Source organism: Lithobates pipiens, unplaced genomic scaffold (genome assembly GCF_037356315.1).
Source record: "Lithobates pipiens isolate NorthernLeopardFrog02 unplaced genomic scaffold, aLitPip1_a1.2 Scaffold_8, whole genome shotgun sequence".
Lineage (NCBI taxonomy): Eukaryota > Metazoa > Chordata > Amphibia > Anura > Ranidae > Lithobates > Lithobates pipiens.
The window spans coordinates 456824212-456849355 of NW_027507903.1; the positions used below are offsets into that span (position 1 = coordinate 456824212).

The following is a 25144-nucleotide window of genomic DNA, read 5'->3' on the forward strand; positions in this document are numbered from 1 at the left end:
ATGCAGTTGGACAGTTTTTTCAACTGCACCTGAACTCATTCAATGTTATCCTATGTGTCCATGCACACAGTCTCGTTTTTTTGCGTTTATATGCAGTTGCGTTTAATCACGTTTTTCCAGAAGCAAAAAAATGCGTTCAGAGACAAAAATTTCTGCGTTTCAGACGCAAAACGGGGCTAAACGCGGCTAAACGCGGCTGAACGCGGCAACCGCGTTTAGCCGCGTTTGCGTTTATATGCGTTTTTAAAGGTGACCTTTTTTTTTACATTAAAAATCTCAAAAATGATTGCAAATGATGAAAAACCATTAGAAAAATATTTTAAACAATTGCAATTGCAAGTGGACAATCCACAACTTGTGGCAAGTGACGTGGCAAGTGGACAATCCACAACTTGTGGCAAGTGACATGGCAGGTGGCAAGTGATGTGGCAAGTGGACAATCCACAACTTGTGGCAAGTGACGTGGCAGGTGAAGTGGCAAGTGACGTGGAAAGTGGACAATAGACAACTTGTGGCAGGTGACGTGGCAAGTGACCTGGCAGGTGACGCGGCAAGTGACTTGGCAGGTGACGTGGCAAGTGGAAAATCAACAACTTGTGGCAGGTGACTGGCATGTGACGTGGCAAGTGGACAATCCATAACTTGTGGCAGGTGACGTGGCAAGTGACGTGGCAAGTGGACAATCCACTTGTGGCAGGTGACGTGGCAGGGGACGTGGCAAGGGACGTGGCAAGTGGACGATCCACAACTTGTGGCAGGTGATGTGGCTGGTGACGTGGCAAGTGGACAATCCACATCTTGTGTCAGGTGACGTGGCAGGTGACGTGGAAAGTGGTGTGGCAAGTGGACAATCCACAACTTGTGGCAGGTGATGTGGCTGGTGACGTGGTAAGTGGACAATCCACAACTTGTGGCAGATGGCATGGCAGGTGACGTGGAAAGTGGACAATCCACATCTTGTGGCAAGTGACGTGGCAAGTGGACAATCCACAACTTGTGGCAGGTGATGTGGCAAGTGATGTGGCAGGTGATGTGACAAGTGGACAATCCACATCTTGTGGCAAGTGACATGGCAGGTGGCAAGTGATGTGGCAAGTGGACAATCCACAACTTGTGGCAGGTGATGTGGCTGGTGACGTGGTAAGTGGACAATCCACAACTTGTGGCAGATGGCATGGCAGGTGACGTGGAAAGTGGACAATCCACATCTTGTGGCAAGTGACGTGGCAAGTGGACAATCCACAACTTGTGGCAGGTGATGTGGCAAGTGATGTGGCAGGTGATGTGACAAGTGGACAATCCACATCTTGTGGCAAGTGACATGGCAGGTGGCAAGTGATGTGGCAAGTGGACAATCCACAACTTGTGGCAAGTGACGTGGCAGGTGAAGTGGCAAGTGACGTGGAAAGTGGACAATAGACAACTTGTGGCAGGTGACGTGGCAAGTGACCTGGCAGGTGACGCGGCAAGTGACTTGGCAGGTGACGTGGCAAGTGGAAAATCAACAACTTGTGGCAGGTGACTGGCATGTGACGTGGCAAGTGGACAATCCATAACTTGTGGCAGGTGACGTGGCAAGTGACGTGGCAAGTGGACAATCCATTTGTGGCAGGTGACGTGGCAGGGGACGTGGCAAGGGACGTGGCAAGTGGACGATCCACAACTTGTGGCAGGTGATGTGGCTGGTGACGTGGCAAGTGGACAATCCACAGCTTGTGGCAGGTGGCATGGCAGATGACGTGGAAAGTGGACAATCCACATCTCGTGGCAAGTGACGTGGCAGCTGACGTGGCAAGTGACATGGCAAGTGGACAATCCAAAACTTGTGGCAGGTGACGTGGCAGGTGACGTGGCAAGTGACGTGGCAGGTGACGTGGCAAGTGATGTGGCAAGTGGACAATCCACAGCTTGTGGCAAGTGACGTGGCAAGTGGACAATCCACAACTTGTGGCAGGTGACGTGGCAGGTGACGTGGCAAGTGAACAATCCACAACTTGTGGCAGGTGATGTGGCAAGTGACGTGGCAGGTGATGTGGCAAGTGACGCGGCAAGTAGACAATCCACAACTTGTGGCAGGTGATGTGGCTGGTGACGTGGCAAGTGGACAATCCACAGCTTGTGGCAGGTGGCATGGCAGATGACGTGGAAAGTGGACAATCCACATCTCGTGGCAAGTGACGTGGCAGGTGATGTGGCAAGTGACGTGGCAAGTGGACAATCCACAATTTGTGGCAGGTGACGTGGCAGGTGATGTGGCAAGTGGACAATCCCCAACTTGTGGCAAGTGACGTGGCAAGTGGACAATCCACAACTTGTGGCAGGTGCCGTGGCAAGTGACACGGCAAATGCAAGTGTACAACTGCTCTCTATGCTGCTGCTGCTCACTCTGATCAAAATAGCAGAAATAGTTAAAAAAAATGCTTTGAGAGCTTGGGGAGGGTCTACATGATGTTATCTTTATAAACGCGTCTAAACGTAAACGCGTCTAAACGCGTCTAAACGCGACATGCAAACGCGGCAAAACGCGCGTTTCAGCTTTTTTTTGACAGAGGTTTCATCTGCGTCTCGTGTGCATGAGGCCTTACTAGCTGGCGTATTGGCAACAGCCTTGGCAACCTCCTCCTTTAGTAAATGGGGTTTCTAGTTAATCAATTGTGCCTAAATGCAAGATCTGTAATGGGGTATCTGTTATATTAGATGCTAGATTATCCTTTATAGTACCACTAGGATTTACTGACTGTTGAGGGGATATGTTTATAGATAGTAATTACTAAACATTTTTATGATTCAAGAAGGTGAGGATATAATTTCTATTTTAATTTCATAACTTCAAGGACCAAAAACAGAAGTCTGTTGTGGATGTAAATGGTGAGCCACCGTCTTTCCACATTTTGTTGCTAAATTTTTATATTGGTGTACCGCAGCTTTTTCTGCAAGTGTACGAGTAGAGGATTCATATAAATCGTGGAGACTACCTTCAATAATGTTTCGATCGTATTTGAGCTCTTATGCTCAGTTTCTAAAGTCTTAAGCTTCTTGACTGCTGCTTTAATGGATGCTAATTGCTTCTTTTTCAAGCGAGCACCTAATTGAAAATAAGTCCCTCTTAGAACCGCCTTCAGAGCCTCCCCTTGGAAGGATAGTGGGGTAGGGTCTGAAACATGGTCAGCCAGGAAGTAGTTTCTGTGATATATGCAGAACATTCTGAGTTTACCAACAGTGCATCACTCGGACACCACGTCCACTCTCTAATTGGGGCTAAAGGGATTTTAAAAACTTCAGAGAGGTGAATGGTCTGACCAAAGCATAGTATCAATGTCACTTACCGGAGACCAGTCTAAACGGTTATGATCCACAAAAAAATAAAATCAATTCAAATATAAGAGTGGTGGACCGAGGAAAAATAAGTGTAGTTTCTTGATTTTAGCATGCAGTATCCTGTAAACGTCAATCAAAATACGCTTCCTAAGATACCTAATATGCTTCCTAAGTACCTAAGATCTAGAAGTAGAGGTATTTAGCTGTTTTTCCATTGGGATATTAAAATCGCCAACCATAATGAGTCTCCTTTCCATGAAACTGAACAATATCGTCAGATTTCTTAGCGGTTTGGTTAACATTAGGCAAATATATATTGGCCACTGTGAATTTAGTTCTCTAGAGGGGAAATTTTTTTTTTTAACGTTTAAACAGGTAATGTTTATTGAACATTATTGCAGAGATTACAATCACAGTGGCATACACCAAACATTCAAAAGGCGTTGCGTCATAACCATAACAGTAGATAAAAGACATTTTTCCATTACAGTAGCGATTATGTATCACAGTCAAGGAAAGTCCTAACATTGACATGTTATTTACTGTAACAGTACATCAAATTCCCTCATCACACGTGGCAACCTCCTGCAGCCATTTATCCCATATTCTATGATATTTAGCTGGGCAACCCCTATTTTTGTATGGGAGCGTAAGATTAACTTCCCGTTTCCAGTCCTCAACCCGGGGTGGAAGGGGCCTCATCCACTGTCTAGCTATCACTTTTCGAACAGAAAACAAGGTTTCCTGCAGGAAAGTGCCAGTAGTTTTATCTAATACGTCAGGAAATATCCCTAGTAGACAAGGTTTGGGGTCTAGAGCCAAGGGCGAGCCCGTAACATCATGTAGAAATGATACTACTTGTTTCCAAAGTTCCTGCCTAGAGGGAAAATTTAACAAAAATATACCGCCCCTGGGGGTCTGCAATATGGTCAATAAAAACAATTGGCAAGGCTTTATGAAAAGCAACAGAGACTCCCTTAGTCTTCTGGACAGAATTGGTACTATGAAACCATCGGTTGAAATATCTATTGGAGCAGGAAGGGAAAGAATCAATCTGAAAATGAGTTTCTTGTAGAAGGAGCATATTAACTTTGTGCATTTGGTAGAACATTTGCCCTCTCTTTGAGGCAATATTTAAATCTTTAACATTTGTAGAATCATGGTTTCAGTGGCGGTTGTGTCACAATTGTGTATGAGCCATGGTGGAGTGTAAGAGAAAAAAAGGGTTGAGAAAGGAGAGAGCACAAGGACACTCAAAAGTGTCCAGCGATATCCTAATGTGCCTGCAGCAATTCAAAGCCCTGCGATTCACCACACAATAGGCACTAACTGTGCCGGTCCTATATAGGGGAAGAAGTAGACAAGAGACACACGAGATGTGTTCCCAACAGCCAAACAGACATGGAGACATCAATCAAAATATGCTCAATCAATTCTTATAGTATTTAGAACAACAAGGTAACATACTATATGTAAGCCATCCACCCTACAACGATAAATCCTTGGCCACAACATAGAACAAATAAGCTGAATGTTTCGTTAACCAAACATACAGACAAAAAAGGGTATATTAACCCCAGCATGACCTGAGAGGGAGCCATGATGGGTCACCATGGGCTGCTAACAGCATGCTCACTGAACCAAAATCACAGGCAACCTCTCGGGTCATTAAAAAAAAAACCCCACATTAATAAACAAATCTCACCAACCTCCCCCTCCCACAATCCGAAAGTTGCATGATACAGAGAAAAAATTATAATATATATTATTGGAGAAATGGAGAAAATAAAAGGGTAAATTAACCCTAGCATGGCCTAAGAGGGAGCCACGATGGGTTGCTATGGGCTGCTAATAGTTTGCCTACTGAACCAGAATCACAGGCAACCTCTTGGGTCAAAAAAACAAACAAAATGGGGGTTATTTACTAAAGGAAAATACACTTTGCACTGCAACTGCACTTGAAAGTGCACTTGGAAATAAAGTTGCTGTAGATCCGAGGGGGACATGCAAGGAAAATAAAAAACAGCATTTTAGCTTACACATGATTGGATGATGAAATCAGCAGAGCTTCCACTCATTTGAGATCTACCCCTTAGATTTAGAGCGACTGCTTTCATAAATAACCCCCAATGTGTTTAAGTTAAGTAAGAGATTGCAGACGTGATACAAGAGATGGTTAGAGACTGCAGACTGCATTTTTATTGAGCTTTTCTTGCACTAAAGGTGCCAATAATGGCCAACAAAAAAATTCACATTAATTTAAATTGATGATGTTAAGTCGAATATAATTTTTATATATAACAATATAAACTTTTTTTTTTTTTTTTTAAACGCTAGTTTTTGACTAAGGGCATTTTCGGTGCCAACATTTTTATTCGGTGCACCTCTAATTTTAAATGATTTTCAAGCAAGACTACTTGGGAGGCCTAAGTTCCTGATGCTGGCTTAGGGTAAAGAATACCAGTGAATAAAGGCCAGCACCATACCTCCTTCTAGTTAAGCCTGTGCTATTTTGACAACTTAAGTTAAAAGAGTAGATTTGCTGTTTTACAGTGCCCCTTCTTACAGCCTTTGTGTACTTGATAGACAGGAATAAGTTTTTTTTTTATAGTCGGTGTGTTTGGGGGGAAAAAGTCCTCCTTACAGGGAATTTGCAGATTTACTTCTAAATTGACCTAGAGTTGGATTGACGCGCTGCAGCAATAGCTTGATGAAAACATTGGAGCACAAGCTAGGTTTGTTACAGTATATGCATCTTGAGGATAAATTTTCAGTTATGACAGTCCCCCCCCCCCCCACCCAATGACACGACAGTCCCCTCCTCTAAAGAAATCACTGGCTTAAAAAGCTCTTGTGTGAACTTTCCTACAGGTCTGGTCTAGAGGGGTTGCAACACTCTTGTTTGGCCGTAGTGCACCCTTAATATAATTTGCTGCAATGTAATTTGGGGTTTAGATGGACTTCTCTCCACCTAAAGAACACCATTAAAAACATATGTTTTAGGGTCAAAAAACACTGCAGCTTGGGGGAAAAAAATCACTTTACATGATCATTAGTGTAAGCACCTTTCCAACAACAAGCAAAATCCCAAATTGAGCAAATATGTCATCCAGATTTTTGCAATCGTTTTTATTCCCCCCCCCCCCCTCCACCTTTTTACTACAAAACGTCTGTTTTTCACATGCCTGAAGGTTTAACCTCCAGCATTGAAACAGCTTTAATGGTTCAGGCTAGCCCATTATTCTCTGTGCCTTTCCAGATGTCTCAGTTTTTACACATGTGAGTCTGATCAGAGCCAGCAAGTCATTCCAGTAAACAAATTGTGTAACAATCACATAGATGGTACTGAAGTGGTGGAAGAAGGCTAGTAATAGGAAAGTTTTGACACCTCTTACAACCAGATTGATTGCCGACTTAATATTTACAGTGCTGTGAATGTGGCTACTTTGGCCAGGTGAACTTTATTCAGGCACTTTAACCACTTTTTACAATTTGGCACTGCATCGCTTTAACTGACCATTGCGACACTGTACCCAAGCTAAATTTGCATCCTTTTTTCCCCACAAATAGAACTTTCTTTTGGTGGTATTTGATCAGCTCTGCGGTTTTTATTTTTTTGCGCAAAGAGCGACAATTTTGAAAAAATCCTAGTTTTTGCTATAATATCCCCAAAAATGTGTTTTAAAAAAACAAATTTCTTTATCAGTTTAGGCCAATATATACTCTTATACACATTTTTGGTAAAATTTTTTTGCAATAAGCGTATATATTGATTGGTTTGCGTAAAAGTTAGTGTCTACAAACTATGGGAATGATTTATGGCATTTTTATTGTTATTTTTTACTTGTAATTAGCGGTATTGCGACAGAAAGATCTGATACTTTTGACACTTTTATAGTGCCCATTGACAATTATACAGCAATCTGTGCTATAAAAATGCACTGCGTACTGTGTAAAGGTCACTGGCACTGAAGGGAGTTAACACTAGGGGCCGATCAAGGGGTTAACTGTGCATTTCCTCAGTGTATTCGAACTGTGTGGGGATGGGAATGACTAGGAGAGGAGGCATATCGTTTTTCCAACGTAGTAGGCACAAACAATGTTTCCTCTTCCCTGACAGCACAGGGATTTGTGTGTTTACACATACATATCCCCATGCTGAGGCTCGTGCACACAATTGTGCCCTCCGGCGACGCGTATCCGGTCCCCCGCTTCGCAGCAGGCATGCTTGCCCTCTGGTGGCCGAAAAGCAGAAGGACGTACTCCAGCTTCTCGTCCCACCATTTTTAGGTGACCTGGCTTTTTGTCCCAACATTCCTGGGTGGCCCAGATAGACCATCCTTTTATGGTAATGATCTCAGAAATCGGTTTCCACCCTTTCCTGTCAACATGCATTTTACTAGAACTGTAAACCCCCCTTTTTTTTTTTTTTTTTTTTTAAATACATTAAGCAACTGTTTCTCAGATTTGCAAAGCTGCTGTCTGTTCTTTTGTTCACGTTATCTTTAGGGAACATCTACCTAGTAAAAGTATCTGATTGGCTTTAGGCATAACGCCTTTCAGGTGGCTTTTTGAGCTGCAGACAGTCCAACTCCCAACTTTCTAGCTTCTTGGGCCTGTTGGTTTTGGAGTTTTGCCTACTCCACTGTTGGACTGCTTTTGGACATACCAAAGTGAAAGATTGCCTGTGCCCCTCGGTGGATGCTAAAGAAACTATGATTTTTATACCCACCACAATATCCTTGAAGTCTATTGAGAGACATTCAGTAATGCTTTGCTTCAAAACTACAAAAATACATGTTGGTAGTAGGTGGGCTTTTGCTAGTGTCCAGTCCGCTTGTAAGTGGTGGTTTAACCACTTCAGCCCCGGACCAATTGTCAGCCTAAGGACCAGAGGTCTTTTTACAATTTCGCACTGCTTTAACTGGTAATTACGCGGTCATGCAATGTTGTACCCAAACGAAATTTGCGTCCTTTTCTTCCCACAAATAGAGCTTTCTTTTAATGGTATTTGATTGCCTCTGCGATATTTATTTTTTAAGATATAAAAGGGAAAAAGACTGAAAATTGAAAAAAAAATATATATTTTCTACTTTTTGTTATAAGAAAAATCAAATAAACTAAATTTTAGTCATACGTTTAGGCCAAAATGTATTCAGCCACTTGTCTTTAGTAAAAAAAAATGTCAATAAGCAAAATTTATTGGTTTGTGCAAAAGTTATAGCGTCTACAAACTAGAGTACATTTTCTGGAATTTACACAGCTTTTAATTTATGACTTGCCTATCTCATTTCTTGAGGTACTAAAATAGCAGGGCAGTACAAACCCCCCCCCCCCCCCCCCAATGACCCCATTTTGGAAAGTAGACACCTCAAGGAAATTGCTGAGGGGCATGTTGAGCCCATTGAAAAATAAATAAATAAATATATATATATATTTTGTCCCACAAAAAAAAGTTTACAAAAAGTTGTCACTAAATGATGTATTGCTCACACATGCCATAGTTACATGTGGAATTGCACCCCAAAATATATTCTGCTGCTTCTCCTGAGTACGGGGATACCACATATGTGGGACTTTTTGGGAGTCTAGCCGCATACGGCACCCCGAAAACCAATCACTGCCTTCAGGGTTTCTAAGGGTGCAAATTTTTGATTTCACTCCTCACTACCTATCACAGTTTCGAAGGCCATAAAATGCCAAAATAGCACAACCCCCCCCCCCCCCCCCAATGACCCCATTTTGGAAAGTAGACACCCCAAGCTATTTACTGAGAGGCATGTTGAGTCCATGAAATATTTTATATTTTGCCACAAGTTGCAGGAATATTACTTTTTATATATATTTTTTTCTTATTTTCTTATTCTTATTTTTCTTATATGGGGGTATCTAACGCTATAAGTGATCGGGGGGGTGATTTGTGTGCCTATGTGTACCTACATGTCAGTGTAGTGTTTGGTGCACTTACTATGTGTTCTCCTCGCAGTCCGGTCAAAAAGACCGCCCCAAGGAGAATGACATCACTTCCTCCCTGCCTGTGTTTACACTACACAGGCGGGGGAAGCTTCTCATTCGCCAGGAGCGATCGAGAGGGGATGGCCAGAAACCAACAGCCACCCCCTCATCCCGGATCGCTCCTGAAGCGAAACGGACTGCCGCACCCAGCGGGAGGGGGTCCGATCGGACCCCCCACCCACTGGAAGGCAAGCATGTACGTGCTTGTGCCTGTCGATGCCATTCTGCCGACGTACATTGCCATGCGGCGTCCTTAAGTGGTTAACCTAAAGTTGAAACACTGTCTGTCTTTAAATGTACATGGAGAAAAGATTTTATGGTGGGTACAAAAATCCAATTTTTACCTTCACACTTTAGCTTTGTTTTGCATTTTCTTAAAGAATTTTCTCACAGTACAAGATTTACTTTAATTTTACCATCAATTCCATTCATCCTTTTGTTCTTTATGTAGGCAATGGGGGTTGAAAGTGACCAAGAAATCGTCCAGATGATCGGAACTGAGGAACATGTAATGGCAGCTTTTGCACCCAGCCTGGAAGAATGCCAAAAAGCTCAGATCTTCACCCAGATGCAGGTGTGTCCATTATATTTTAAATGATCATTAAAACTTCCAGATTGTTTTTTTGGGAATGCTATACAGTAATCATGGCATGCACCCAAGTTCTTTTGTGCCTGAAAAATAAATAAAAGAAATATTCAATACATAACTGAGCTGTTGGAATAAAGCCTACAACACAAACGTGGCTCTGGTGAGACGGAACCCCAATTACAGTGCTTTCTTGTTGTGCTTAGCACTAAATAAAGTTTTATTGATTTTGATTTTTGTTTTCTCTTTTGAAGTGACGCAGTTGGCTGGAGACGGAACTGCCCAGGTGGTTTTAGTTACTGTAACATACTAAATACTTTGTTTTTGCCCTATCGGTGTTGGGTCAATCCTGCTTGTTGGGTTTTAGTGCTATACAGGACAGCTGCTAGCTGTACAAGAGAGGAAGATGGATTTATTAACCTGGCTATATACAGTTTCCCACACGGTCTCCAAAAAACTTTTCGTATGTATATAGATAGGTATATCTATATAGATATTTTTTTTTCCTCTCTCACACACACATACACACACACATACACACACACATACACACACACACACACACACACACACACACACACACACACACTTTTTCTTTTTCTTTTTCTTTACGTCCCCTGCAACTTTATTTAGTACCTAAAGGAAATGATTGACATGGAGGAGCACGCAACTCACTCCATCTGACAGCACTGGGCACTATAACAAAGAGAGCGCATAGTTTGTATACGTTATGACTCCAGCTACACCTACCTTGCTCCTCTGTCACTATTACATGAGCCACTGATAAAGACTATTAGGAGCTGTGCAAATGCTTGTTGTACAGGAATGGTCCACCATTTATGACTGTCAGCCAATGCTGGAACACATACATTTTGACAGAAAGTGACTGAGCATAACGTTGGAGGATATCTGCAACACTGAAATGCAAAATAAAGGGTTTAAAAATAGTTATTTTTCTGAAAGGGGGAAAATGGCAATTGGTAGATAAATTGTGATTTAGCAAGCTGTCATCCAATTATGGTTACATCTGCTATACAGTTTGAATACTTGCATTTCCAGTGTTGTAAAATGTCCCCTCGCACATCAAACTCTATTGACTAAATGGGGTTTCACTAGAATGTTTGTTTACTGGCATTAACTGGGTTTTTTTCTTCTTTTTTTTTCTTTTTTTTTTCCTTTTTGTTCCAGGCATTAAAATACATTGGTAATAAGGTGAGGAGACAGAGAATGTGGGGCGGAGGAGGGCACAAAAAGACCAGAGTGGATGAAGCCAGGGAACTTCTTGCATCCACTATCCTGACTCATGTACCTGTAAGTGACCTACCTACATCAATAAAATGCACCTGTGTTGGGATAGGAGAGGAATTATTTTGTTTTTATTGCATTGAGTAATCATGATGGCCTCAGCCAGGAAAGTGTTTTTTTGTTTTTGATGAAGTTGCTAGATATTGGCAGGAACTGGAGCACGCTGTTGTGCACGCCGATCCAGAGCATCCCAAACAGAACTGGGGTGATTTCAGCTTCCAGGAATTGTGTACAAATCCTTGCGACATGGGGCCGTGCATTCTCGCACTGCAACATGAGGTGATGGTCTTGGATGAATGGCACAACAATGGGCTTCAGGATCTCATCACGGTATCTCTGTGCATTCAAAATGCCATCAATGAAATGCACCTGTGTTTGTTGGCCATAGCATACACCTGCCCATACCATCACCCCACTGCCACCATGGGCCACTCGATCCACAACGTTGACATCAGCAAACCGCTCACCCACACTACACCATACACGCTATCTGCCCTGTACAGTGAAAACCAGAATTAATCCGTGAAGAGAACACCTCTCCATAGTGCCAGATGCCATCAGATGTGAGCTTTTGTCCACTCAAGTCGGTTATGACGACGAACTGCAATCAGGTCAAGATACCATTAAGAACGATGAGCAATCAGATGAGCTTTTATGGAAACCGATTCTTGCAGCAGCTGTCCGGGTTGCTGGACTTAGACGATCTTGGAGGTAAAGATGCTTGATGTGGAGGTCCTGGGCTGGTGTGGTTACACGTGGTCTGCGATTGTAAGGTCGGTTGAATGTACAGCCAAATTTTCTGAAAACCCCATTTGAGACTGCTTATGGTAGAGAAATGAACATTCAAATCAAGAGCAACAGCTCCAGGGGACATTCCTGCAGTCAGCATGCCAATTGCACGGTCTCTCAAAACTTGCGACATCTGTGGCATTGTGCTGTGTGATAAAACTGCACATTTTATCATGGCCTTTTATTGTTGAGCAAACAAGCAGGACAAAACTCTGGATAGCCGCACACTGGAAAAAGACTTGAAATCCCATCTTTAATTGAAACAACGTGGGTCACATCAAAACAAGATAAAAAAATCCACAGCAAAAGGAATAAAAGGGTACATGAAACCTGACGCGTTTCGCACCGCAATCAGTGGTTACTCATAGCTATGAGTAAGTGTATATTTATCACCATTCTTGGATAGGGGGCACACACCCGCTCTCCTGGGCAGTGATTGACTGTTGGCACCGGCCATTTTGCTCTGAGTGTCACAGAACACAGGTCTGTTAGTGTAAACACAGAGATGTGTTCTGTGACAGGTGATCTGGTTGTTTCTTCATTCCCTGCTAAACAGGGAATGAAAACCACTAGATTCCCAGCAAAATTGACACACAGTACACACACTTGTTAGGCACATATTTAACCCCTTATTGCCCTAGATGTTAACCCCTTCCTGCCCAGTGTCATTAGTACAGTGATGGTGCATATTATCAGCACTGATCACTGTAGTGATGTCAGGGGCAGTTAGTTCCAACAAAGTGTCAGTGTCAAATTGCCCGCTGTCCCGCTATAAGTTGCTGATCATCACAAAAACAATATCAATTCCAGTATATATCCCATATATTTGTAGACGCTATAACTTTCACGCAAACCAATCAATATACAACTAATGGGATTTTATTTTTATTTTTTTTACAGAAGACATGTTACAGAATACATTTTGGCCAAAAAATGTATGATTTTTATTTTTTTTTATTGGATATGTTTTATAGCACAAAGTTAAAAATATATTTATTTTTTCAAAATTGTTGGTCTTTTTTCATTTGATAACCACTGGGTTTTTTAATTATATAAAATGACTCCAAAAGAAAGCTCTGTGTGAAAAAGATCTGCAAATGTCAGTTGAAGTAGAGCAGTGTCACATAGCTAAAAAAAATGGCCTGGTCATGAAGGAGGTTAAACTTTCCGAAGCTGAAGTGGTTAATATAATGCATATCGCAAGATTAGCATTGATTCAGTTGACACAGTACATATTAATTGTATTGTCCATTTCAGAAGATAGAACAGTATGAATAAATATCACTGATCTACTGTAATTAAATGATTGCATATGACTGTACTTTTATTGGTGTATGTCTAAACATTTGTAATTTTGAAACGCTATTGTGGCAGCATAATTTAAAGGACTATTAATTGTGCTGGCTAATTTGGATTAATTTATTCTGTACTTTATTTAGGTGAAAGAGTTCCATTTTCGATCAAAATGCATTTACACAGCAGTGATGGTCCGCAGAGTGATTTTGGCCCAAGGGGAAAATAAAGTGGATGATCGAGATTATTATGGAAACAAGAGATTGGAGCTTGCAGGACAGGTGGGTCTTTTTATTTTTATTTTTTTATTATTTATTTGTATTTTAAACTTCTGTTTTAGTATTTTAGGCATAAATACAAAACTGAACCTATGGGGCATACCCGGCTCAAGGTGTAACAGTAAAGCACTACTAACCAAAACAAACCTAAAAGACTAAATACTAGAGCTGCAACTAACAATTAATTTGTCTGTCGACTAATCTATTGCGACTAATCTATCGATTATTTTTTCGATTAGTCAACGACTATCCGATTATTTAAATTAATCTAGTGTTTTTTTATTAGCTAATTAATCCTTTGGATAACCTTACATAAAAAAAAATAGATAAAAAAAAAAGTAAGTAGTGTATGTATGTATGTATATGTATATGTGTGTGTGTATGTATATGTATATGTATATATATATATATATATATATATATATATATATATATATATATATATATATATATATATATATATATATAATATATGTGTGTGTATGTGTGTGTATATGTGTATATATATATATATATATATATATATATATATATATATATATAATTCTTTTTTTATGTACTTATTTTTTGTAAAGTTAAGATAAAAGAATATATTTATTTTATCTTAACTTTATATTTTCTGATCAGAAGTTCATGAATGTTTTTATAATTTTATTTTTTTCAATGTTTTCTTTTTTTAATGGGTAGGGTGTGTGGGGACAGTGTCAGTGTGTTTTTTGTGTTTTTACAATTTTTTTTTTTATTGCAATTTTTTTTATCAGCCCTGTTGGGGGGGCTATGGTGAGATATCAGGGGTCTTAACAGACCTCTGACATCTCCCATTTGGGAAAGGGACTGGGGACAGAGATTCCCCAGTCCCTTTCTCTGCTGCCCTGATGATAAATGGAGAGAAGACAGCTGCTCCTCTCCATTCATTAACTGAGACATCGTAATCACAGGAGGTTAAAATGTTTCAGTTATGTGAATGGAAAGAGTCAGCGGTTACTGACTCTGTCCATTCTGAAAACGAAGGAGGTGGTTTACCGGCTCCTACCTCTGCTCTCCATCCTGAGATACCGAGAGGGGGCGGCAGCACGTAGGGGGAGAAGAGAGAGGGGGACACAGAGAGAGGGGGACGGCAGCACAAAGGGGGAGAAGAGAGAGGGGGGCGGCGGCACGGAGGGGGAGAAGAGGGGGGCGGCGGCACGGAGGGGGAGAAGAGGGGGGCGGCGGCACGGAGGGGGAGAAGAGGGGGGCGGCGGCACGGAGGGGGAGAAGAGGGGGGCGGCGGCACGGAGGGGGAGAAGAGGGGGGCGGCGGCACGGAGGGGGAGAAGAGGGGGGCGGCGGCACGGAGGGGGAGAAGAGGGGGGCGGCGGCACGGAGGGGGAGAAGAGAGGGGGGCGGCGGCACGGAGGGGGAGAAGAGAGGGGGGCGGCGGCACGGAGGGGGAGAAGAGAGGGGGGCGGCGGCACGGAGGGGGAGAAGAGGGGGGGGCGGCAGCACGGAGGAGAGTGGGAGATACTATGCACTGTGATGCATCGACGCCCTTCACGCACATCGACGTGTTTTTGTAGTCGACGTAATCGATTACGTCGACTCGTCGTGGCAGCTCTACTACAGTGCCTTGCGAAAGTATTCGGCCCCCTTGAACTTTTCAACCTTTTGCCACATTTCAGGCTTCAAACATAAAGATATAAAATTTTTATTTTTTGTGAAGAATCACCAACAAGTGGGACACAATTGTGAAGTGGAACGAAATCTATTGGATTTTTTAAACTTTTTTTTTATCTAATAAAAAAATGAAAAGTGGGGCGTGCAAAATTATTCGACCCCCCCCCTTGCGTTAATACTTTGTAGAGCCACCTTTTGCTGCGATTACAGCTGCAAGTCGCTTGGGGTATGTCTCTATCAGTTTTGCACATCGAGAGACTGAAATTCTTGCCCATTCTTCCTTGCAAAACAGCTCGAGCTCAGTGAGGTTGGATGGAGAGCGTTTGTGAATAGCAGTTTTCAGCTCTTTCCACAGATTGTCGATTGGATTCAGGTCTGGACTTTGACTTGGACATTCTAACACCTGGATACGTTTATTTGTGAACCATTCCTTTGTAGATTTTGCTGTATGTTTGGGATCATTGTCTTGTTGGAAGATAAATCTCCGTCCCAGTTTCAGGTCTTTTGCAGACTCCAACAGGTTTTCATCCAGAATGGTCCTGTATTTGGCTGCTTCCATCTTCCCCTCAATTTTAACCATCTTCCCTGTCCCTGCTGAAGAAAAGCAGGCCCAAACCATGATGCTGCCACCACCATGTTTGACAGTGGGGATGGTGTGTTGAGGGTGATGAGCTGTGTTGCTTTTACGCCAAACATATCGTTTTGCATTGTGGGCAAAAAGTTCGATTTTGGTTTCATCTGACCAGAGCACCTTCTTCCACATGTTTGGTGTGTCTCCCAGGTGGCTTGTGGCAAACTTTAGACGAGACTTTTTATGGATATCTTTGAGAAATGGCTTTCTTCTTGCCACTCTTCCATAAAGGCCAGATTTGTGCAGTGTACGACTGATTGTTGTCCTATGGACAGACTCTCCCACCTCAGCTGTAGTTCTCTGCAGTTCATCCAGAGTGATCATGGGCCTCTTGGCTGCATCTCTGATCAGTCTTCTCCTTGTCTGAGCTGAAAGTTTAGAGGGACGGCCAGGTCTTGGTAGATTTGCAGTGGTCTGATACGCCTTCCATTTCAAAATGATCGCTTGCACAGTGCTCCTTGGGATGTTTTAAAGCTTGTGAAATATCTTTGTATCCAAATCCGGCATTAAACTTCTCCACAACAGTATTACGGACCTGCCTGGTGTGTTCCTTGGTCTTCATGATGCTCTCTGCACTTTCAACAGAACCCTGAGACTATCACAGAGCAGGTGCATTTATACAGAGACTTGATTACACACAGGTGGATTCTATTTATCACCATTAGTCATTTAGGACAACATTGGATCATTCAGAGATCCTCGCTTATCTTCTGGAGTGAGTTTGCTGCGCTGAAAGTAATGGGGCCGAATAATTTTGCACACACCACTTTTCAGTTTTTTATTTGCTAAAGAAGTTTAAAATATCCAATAGATTTCGTTCCACTTCACAATTGTGTCCCACTTGTTGGTAATTCTTCACAAAAAATTAAAATTCTATATCTTTGTTTGAAGCCTGAAATGTGGCAAAAGGTTGAAAAGTTCAAGGGGGCGGAATACTTTCGCAAGGCACTGTAAATACCATTCATAGAGCACTACATTGAGCTTTGGCGCTAAAACCTTTTTGTGTACTATAAATATAAATGCTGATACTCTGAAGAGTTAAACGAGACCTAATGTGGAAGTCTCCCAAACTCCACTATATACGTGATATTTAACGAATTACGTGAAAAAAATATATATATAAATGAGAATGTGTGTCTATTATCTTACAACACAAACATGCACATGTGTAGTGAAAAATATGGTTAATCTGTCACAATTAAAAATATTAGGTGCTTTAGTGGAAAATCATATGCGAGCCAATAATTATGCTCAAAAACCTCAAAAGTGACAATCAGAAAAGCATTGTGAAAATACCAAGTAAAAACAACAAAAAAAAAAAAAAAATCATATAATGTCCAACTAAAAATATTCAAAATCGCATCATCTAGTTGCTGGAAAAACGCATGGAACTTTTATCAGATGAGGAAGGTGAAGCAAGGTGACTGGTGTAAAAGGGTTGAATGCATTCCTCTCCGGTGCGCCACTCTGTGTTAGAAAAGAGATATATATATGCGCTCACCAGACACCAAACCCTCAATGGGTTAACCGAACAGTCACAGTATGAGCCACTGTGCAGCTTTCTTTGGGCTCTGCCTCTGCTGTGCTGTGGGGATATTTTGCACTCTTCCTTCCGTAAATAGTCCGTTTAGCGTTTATACATAAAGGGAAACAGAAGTACAGCCATAGTGCAATACTGTTGTATGAACGTTTGTGTTTATTTAAAATCAGGTTACTCACAAAGTCCGAAAAGACAAATCGCTATGAAATTGATTGCGCCGGCGTTGCTGCTTGAATAACAGTGTAAGGTGCACGTCCTAGGCCACGCCCTACGCGTTTCGTCAGAGCGACGTCATCTGGAGCCTCCAGATGACGTCGCTCTGACGAAACGTGTAGGGCGTGGCCTAGGACGTGCACCTTACACTGTTATTCAAGCAGCAACGCCGGCGCAATCAATTTCATAGCGATTTGTCTTTTCGGACTTTGTGAGTAACCTGATTTTAAATAAACACAAACGTTCATACAACAGTATTGCACTATGGCTGTACTTCTGTTTCCCTTTATGTATAAACGCTAAACGGACTATTTACGGAAGGAAGAGTGCAAAATATCCCCACAGCACAGCAGAGGCAGAGCCCAAAGAAAGCTGCACAGTGGCTCATACTGTGACTGTTCGGTTAACCCATTGAGGGTTTGGTGTCTGGTGAGCGCATATATATATCTCTTTTCTAACACAGAGTGGCGCACCGGAGAGGAATGCATTCAACCCTTTTACACCAGTCACCTTGCTTCACCTTCCTCATCTGATAAAAGTTCCATGCGTTTTTCCAGCAACTAGATGATGCGATTTTGAATATTTTTAGTTGGACATTATATGATTTTTTTTTTTTTTTTGTTGTTTTTACTTGGTATTTTCACAATGCTTTTCTGATTGTCACTTTTGAGGTTTTTGAGCATAATTATTGGCTCGCATATGATTTTCCACTAAAGCACCTAATATTTTTAATTGTGACAGATTAACCATATTTTTCACTACACATGTGCATGTTTGTGTTGTAAGATAATAGACACACATTCTCATTTATATATATATTTTTTTCACGTAATTCGTTAAATATCACGTATATAGTGGAGTTTGGGAGACTTCCACATTAGGTCTCGTTTAACTCTTCAGAGTATCAGCATTTATATTTATAGTACACAAAAAGGTTTTAGCGCCAAAGCTCAATTTACTTTTCAGATTTCTAGCCTATTCCCATTTATAGGGATAGGTTTCAAGCACAGGCAGCTTTAACCCCTTATAGTTCACTTCATTTTAGTTATTTTTAACCTGTCTGGTGAACAGGTAAATTTGTCCATAGCGCAATCTTATTTTTCCCTATTGCCATAGAGCACTACAACCTTGCTCACAGTTACTCAGGTTCATGAAAGAGTGAACAAAGGGGCAGATATGTCATATCACATTAGATAATATTATGTATGGGGGACTCCAAGTGACAGAAGTAACAGATAAATTTGCTACTTATCAATAACCAAATCCTATCACTGAGGAAATGGAGACCAATTAACTTGCAAGTATAAGCAGAGTCAATCCAGATGTCCCAAATCTTATTAAATCTTTTGGGGCAACCCCTAGATTGGTACGTAACTTTTTAAAAAGGCACCACCGAGTTGATGACTTCAAAAAAGTTAAGGTGGAGACAGTGGCAAATTTCCACTGCATCACTATCGAATTCCTTGCATAGAACAGCAGAAGGCTAAACAGGGATCTGACTGCCCTAAAGGAAGCCAGGGCCTCCACTAAACCTAAGATGCAGATATGCCGTGGAACCTGGATAGTAGTTCGGCTAGAGATGAATTTTAATACTGATACCCAGAAACTGTACATGGGGGCTGGACCCTTAGCATGTGGAGTTAATCGGTATTGTCCGCCGCACACCGCCTACAAGTGGGGAAACAATGAGGGTATATCCTATTAATCCTACAGGACATGAGATAAAAACAGTGTAGTATAAACTGCATCAACCCGTCCCTTGTGAAGGCAAGTTGCAAAAAGTGATATTTTCAAATCTTTCCAATCCTTCCCATTCATATCGGGCACCTCTGCCTGCCAAGTTCCATGTAATATAGATATTGGATAAAGGCTGCTCCAAAGATTCATCCCTCAGTAATGTCTCCATCGCAAAAGGTTATTAATGAAGAGGGGAGCCACCAAATTGTGGCCATTAAGCATGACTTAACCATCGGAACAGGAACAGAAATGATTTTGGAAGACTAAACTGATTCGACGGAATCAAACGTCCGTAGATTGCCACTTTCGCAAATCTAGTTCAAGTATCGCACACCCCTAGATGCCCATAGAGCTGGTTCTGGAATAGAATGAAATCCTGGGAGATTAGGATTTAACCATAAGGGCACATTTGGAGTGTACTGGATAGTGATTCGTTAATTTTGGGATTACCAGGTTTGATGCCTGTTTTCATGGACTGAGTTAGGTGACAGGGCACATGAACTCCCCTGTATAGAAAGTTATGGAATGCCTCATAGGAGTGCAAAAGAGCAGCCTCCATAACCACTGCAGAAATAGCATCATCCAAAACAAGCCAAATCTGTGCATGTGTGAGCGTGGTAGCAATGTAATATTTGTGAAAGTCCAGGCAAGCCAAACTCCTTGTGTCCATGGCCGCTGAAGGAGTGAGAGGCAGAAATGAGGGGGGGGGGGGGGGGGGGGGGGAGGGATAGGAGCCCAACAGGAAGCTAGTGATGTGTGAGTTGAAGTGCTTAAAAATCACTTTAGGGATCCATACAGGAGAGTGACGTAACACATAGAGGAGCAAAGGGAGTATCTTCATTTTGAATAGGTTCATTCTACCAAATTTATAGATAAAGGTACGTTTCCCCAGTGGGTGAAGGTTTAATTTACAAAAATCATAACTATACCCAAGTATTGGTGTCTGTCCAACACTAGGGAAGGACCTGATCTGCCACCCCTGCCACCTCAGGGTCAGCTGGGAAAATCTTAGATTTATCCCAGTTGACCTGCAGCCTGGAGAGGCCAGCAAAACTGGAAAGAAGCTCTAGCGCCACCCGGAGTGACGGGCCCAAATCCCGCAGGAACAATAATAGGTTGTCAGCATATCACGTCAACTTTTCTACAATGGACCAGATACAGACTCCTTGTTACCTGCTGGGCATTATGAAGAGCAATAGAAATAGGTTTCACCATAGGAGCAAATAGGACGGGAGAGAGGGCACAACCCTGATGGGTCCCCTTTTCAGTAGGGAAGGAGAGTGACCACTCCCCACCAATTTTAACTTGTGCATTAGGTGAGTCGTACTGGACCCATATCCACTTGCGGAAAACAGGTCGGAATCTAAAGGCCTCTAAAACCGCTGCCATATAAAACCAATCAATTGAGTCTTCTCAAGATCTAGCCCCACCAACGCTCTAGTACCAGAATCTTCAGAAGGCAACTGAAGATGTGAAAACACTGCATGCAAATTTATATCAGCGGATTTCCTTGGTATGAAGCCCATTTGATCAATATTAACAATTGAGGGGCAGGACCATCGTCGACTTGATGGCCAGAGCCTTGGTGAGTATCTTTATTTTATTTTATTATTTTTTTAAACCAGGAAAAGGCAGATCCAGAACATTACATTGATAATATATAGACATCGGTATTTCCAATTACAAAGCATATAACATGTCTTAGCCGTAAACAAATGTTGAGATTAAATAAACATCAAGAAGTCATTATAAAGGATAATTCAAGCATGGATTAAAATTTTCTGCATATGGCCTAAAAAATAGACAACATAGATACGAAGCCACCCATTTCCTTTTATATTTTTGAGGTAAAAGCAAAGGGTTAAGAAGATAAAACCAGAGGAGGAAGGGGGGGTGGGGTGTGTATGGGGAGGGAATAAGGGAAGTTTAAGGGGGTACGATGGTTTGTCACACTGGCCATTTAGGATATATTACTTTTATTGGACAAAGTTATGGACCAAAAAGAGCTTTCCCCTCCTCAAAGGACAAACCTATTCCATAGTCTCCAGATCGAGGAATATTTTTCATGTTAATGTTGCGCTGAACGTTTTAAGTCTTCCACCTTTTGATTTCCTCCACTTTTATGGATTCCGCAGCTAATAGTTGGTTGCAGGTTTTTCCAGTACAGAGGGATACAAGATTTGGCGGCATTCAACAGGTGACGCACAATTGATTTTTATTTTTTTTAATTGAATTTTTTTATTAATTTTCCTCCAGAATGGCCGAAACATGCAATAAGAAAAAAAACTGGATCATCGGGGGATCTCGTAATCTGTGAATTTTTGTATAATTTCCCAGATCTCCTACCAGTAATTTCTGTTTCAATCGTTTTTTTTATTCAATTTTTTATTTCCAGGTAAAAAACAAGAAAAATGCAAAACATAGCGACAATAGTAGCCTTACTAATGTTGCGCGCGCGCGCACACAGCAACATAGATACACACAAGGCACCAAGTAACAGGGTTGGACCGTTCCAATATATCAGTTATGAGACCAGGTAGATGATGCAACCCTGCTCAGACCAGCTCCATACTGTAATGTGAGGGGTCCTTATCAACATGCTGCTGAAATCGTCACTGGCAGTAAAATGCATATTTTTTTTCTTTCCAAAAAGAAGTCCACACAAAACAAAAGACTTACATTTTTCACAATGGGATCAGATCTGTGGAAAACACAGCCCAGGCAACAATGCGAACATAAGACGCTATTGTGCAGGAAAAGAAAGGGCCGAAAACAAAATAATGTGGTTTTGCTGCTAATTTCACACCTCATGGGAGCAATGAGGATGAAATGGGTTCCAGCTTTAGATAGCAGATGTGAATATGCAGCCAAGCAATATGATTATTATTTATTTATTTTTTCTTCGGCAGCGATTTAGTCTCTTTGTCACCAGAGGATTGGTGTAGGCCTCAAGCCAGCAGCCGAAGTGTTAGCAAAACCCACCGATTGGAGACTTAATCTTTTCACCCTACTGTCTCCCTCTTCCTCGCCCGTTCATTATTCGCAAAGCATTACTCTCCGTCTCTTTTGTTTCGCCATATTTTTTTCTGCCTAATACAGCTCGCTTTGTGCGGAGGAGATACGACGCAGGCCCCGAAATCCAGCACCCTGCGCGGCGAGGGATTTCTACCTTGTGACAAAAGAATCCTGCCTTGACTTCATAGATTGCCTAATCCCAGCTGTTGTGATAATGTAATTAAGGCAGCCTAATGTCTTTAATTTTGCAATTGGTTTGTGTGAAAAGGAGAATTTGGCACTCTAAAAAGCTTTAGTGCTAAATAGCAATCTCAGGGCACCTAATTAGAATTCTGTGACATTAAGCTAATTGGTGAAACTGTTGCAGGGATTTAAATTCTTTCATATTATATATTTTTTTGTCCTCCCCCCCCCCCCCTTCTGTTATTGCTGTCTTGTAAACTGTAAAGTCTATTAAGGTGGTTGGTTAACCTATGCTGCGCTGGAAAGATGTAATTCTTTAAACTGAACTCAAGGCAAATTACAGGAAAAAAAAGCAAGAAAAAAAAAAGCTCATTCAATTCACACAGGAGCGTGTTTCTTAAGTCATTTACTTTTTAAAGGAACCAGTGTTAGTACATTTGACTTTGTATAAGCCTATTGCAGTCCCATATACTGCAGAGCTTAGACTGGGAGGGGTGATCACAATGAGTCATTAACCACTACAATACAGGGCACTTTCGCCCCCTTCCTTCCCAATTTTCAGCTTTCATCGCTCTAGCGCTCTCAGTGACAATTGCGCGGTCATGCTACACTGTACCCAAATGAAATTTTTATCATTTTGTTCGCACAAATAGAGCTTTATTTTGGTGGTATTTATTCACGACTCCGTTTTTTTATTTTTTGCGATAAGCGCAAAAAAAGCGGAAATTGGGGAAAAAAAACTTTTCTTTTTTCTATTTTAAAAGAAATCCAATAAAATCAAATTTTGTCATAAATTTAAGCCAAAATGTATTCTGCTACATATTTTTGGTAAAAAAAATTCCGTTAAGTGTATAATAATTGGTTTGTGTGATCACGGACATATGTACACAAATGATCATGTACATATGTGTGCAGGTGATCACGTACATATGTGTGCAGATAATCATTGGGACATGTGATTTTAGTGGGAAATATGTGGGGGACATGTTTTTATTATTAGGGACATGTGTTTTTATTATTTGGGGACATGTATGTTTTGGGGACATGTGTGTTTTGGGGAAATTGTGTTTATACTGTGTGGTGTGTTGTGTGTTTACACTAGACTGGTGATCAGTGAGTAAAAAGCTGTAAAAAACAGCCCATACTCACTGATCATCAGCCGGCTGCAGCGATCTGCTCTCCTCTCCTCAGCGATGACTTCTGTGTGAGGAGAGGAGGAGCCGATTGCCTAGCAACCGGCTGTTTGTTTACATCACATGACGGCCATGATTTGACACGGCGGTCATGTGATCAGGAGGGCTAATCACAGAGCTCTCCTGCCGATCTGAGATGCGCCGTGTCCGGGTGACACGAGCACATCGGGATCGCACCGCTGCGCGGGCATGCGCGACGCGATCCCGCTCCTTCTGAAGGACGTTCCTGAACGTCCTATCAGAAGTAAACGGCTCCCACCCGGCCGTATATGTGCATTGGCCGGGTGGGAAGTGGTTAAGTTGTGCTGCATTCTCATTTGCTAACTAGGAGCGTGCTGATAGGAAAAGATATCATCGTGACAAAAGGATGTTCTTGTCTGTCTGCTGCATCCCCTTTTTTTTTTTTTTTTCATTTTTTATTCAGAGGTTATGGGCAAGGACAAAGCCTAGTTGTATTGTTTTAACTGTAACCAAGAAAAGTCGCCTCACAAGGCTTCTCAATCCCGTGACTGGACAAAAATTCAAATAATTTAGTAGGTTAAAAAGAGATTATATATATATATATATATATATATATATATATATATATATATATATATATATATATATATATATATATATATATATATATATATATATATATATATATTATGTCTTGCCTTTTTGTTATACTTTAAAGTGGATGTAAACCCTCCATGTACCCAGTGTATAGTGTGAAGTGCGCAGCCTGTTCATATTTTCTCTTCCTGATTCATCTATGGGTGCGGATTCTTGCTATACGCTGTAAAAGTCTGTGAGACAGCTGATTGGAGGAAAGGCACACCCCCCCCCCCCTCCCCACACATGTAGAGCTTGTCTGTGAAGAGTTTAGCTGTCTGCTAATCTATTTATAGCACCCTCCCTGACACAAACTTCAAGCTCCTATCTCGGAGACCTTGTCAGAATGCTGATCATGCTGATAACAGAAGAACGGAGCAGGAGAAAGCCACGGGACTCTGCTTTGAAGAGGGATAAGAAAACTCTGCAGATATCTGCCCAGCACAAATTTATTGAATCAGGTTTACATCCACTTTAATGCATTCCATGCATTAAGGTAAAAGCTTTCCTAGTTAAGCTCCATTCCAGCTCCCTCTAAATGCTTGAAAAAGGTAGAGAAGGAAGCGGCACCTCAGTGTAGTATTAGAGACAACTTTAATGACACAGTATAAGGTCACACTTACAGGAAATGAAAAGCTCATCTTGTGTGTTAATGATCCATGGTGAAGTCCTCAGATCCGGATCCGCTTTTCCTGCAGAGATGTAAGGATGCAAACCGTTGTAGTTCGGCCTACAGCATGTCCTGTGGCCGTCAGGAAGAGGCTGAGGCCGGCATTGAAACGCACGTGGTGTCATGCAA

General features: G+C 41.7%; 1 protein-coding gene across 1 annotated transcript in view; it reads left to right on the forward strand.

Moving 5' to 3' along the window:
- The window catches only part of POLR3B (RNA polymerase III subunit B), a 157526-nt gene that overhangs the window by 34138 nt on the left and 98244 nt on the right, over positions 1 to 25144 (forward strand). The window contains exons 10-12 of the mRNA XM_077468461.1: positions 9785 to 9907; positions 11108 to 11230; positions 13453 to 13587. Of these exons, the coding sequence (XP_077324587.1) occupies positions 9785 to 9907; positions 11108 to 11230; positions 13453 to 13587 (381 nt within the window). The remainder of the gene's footprint in view (positions 1 to 9784; positions 9908 to 11107; positions 11231 to 13452; positions 13588 to 25144) is intronic.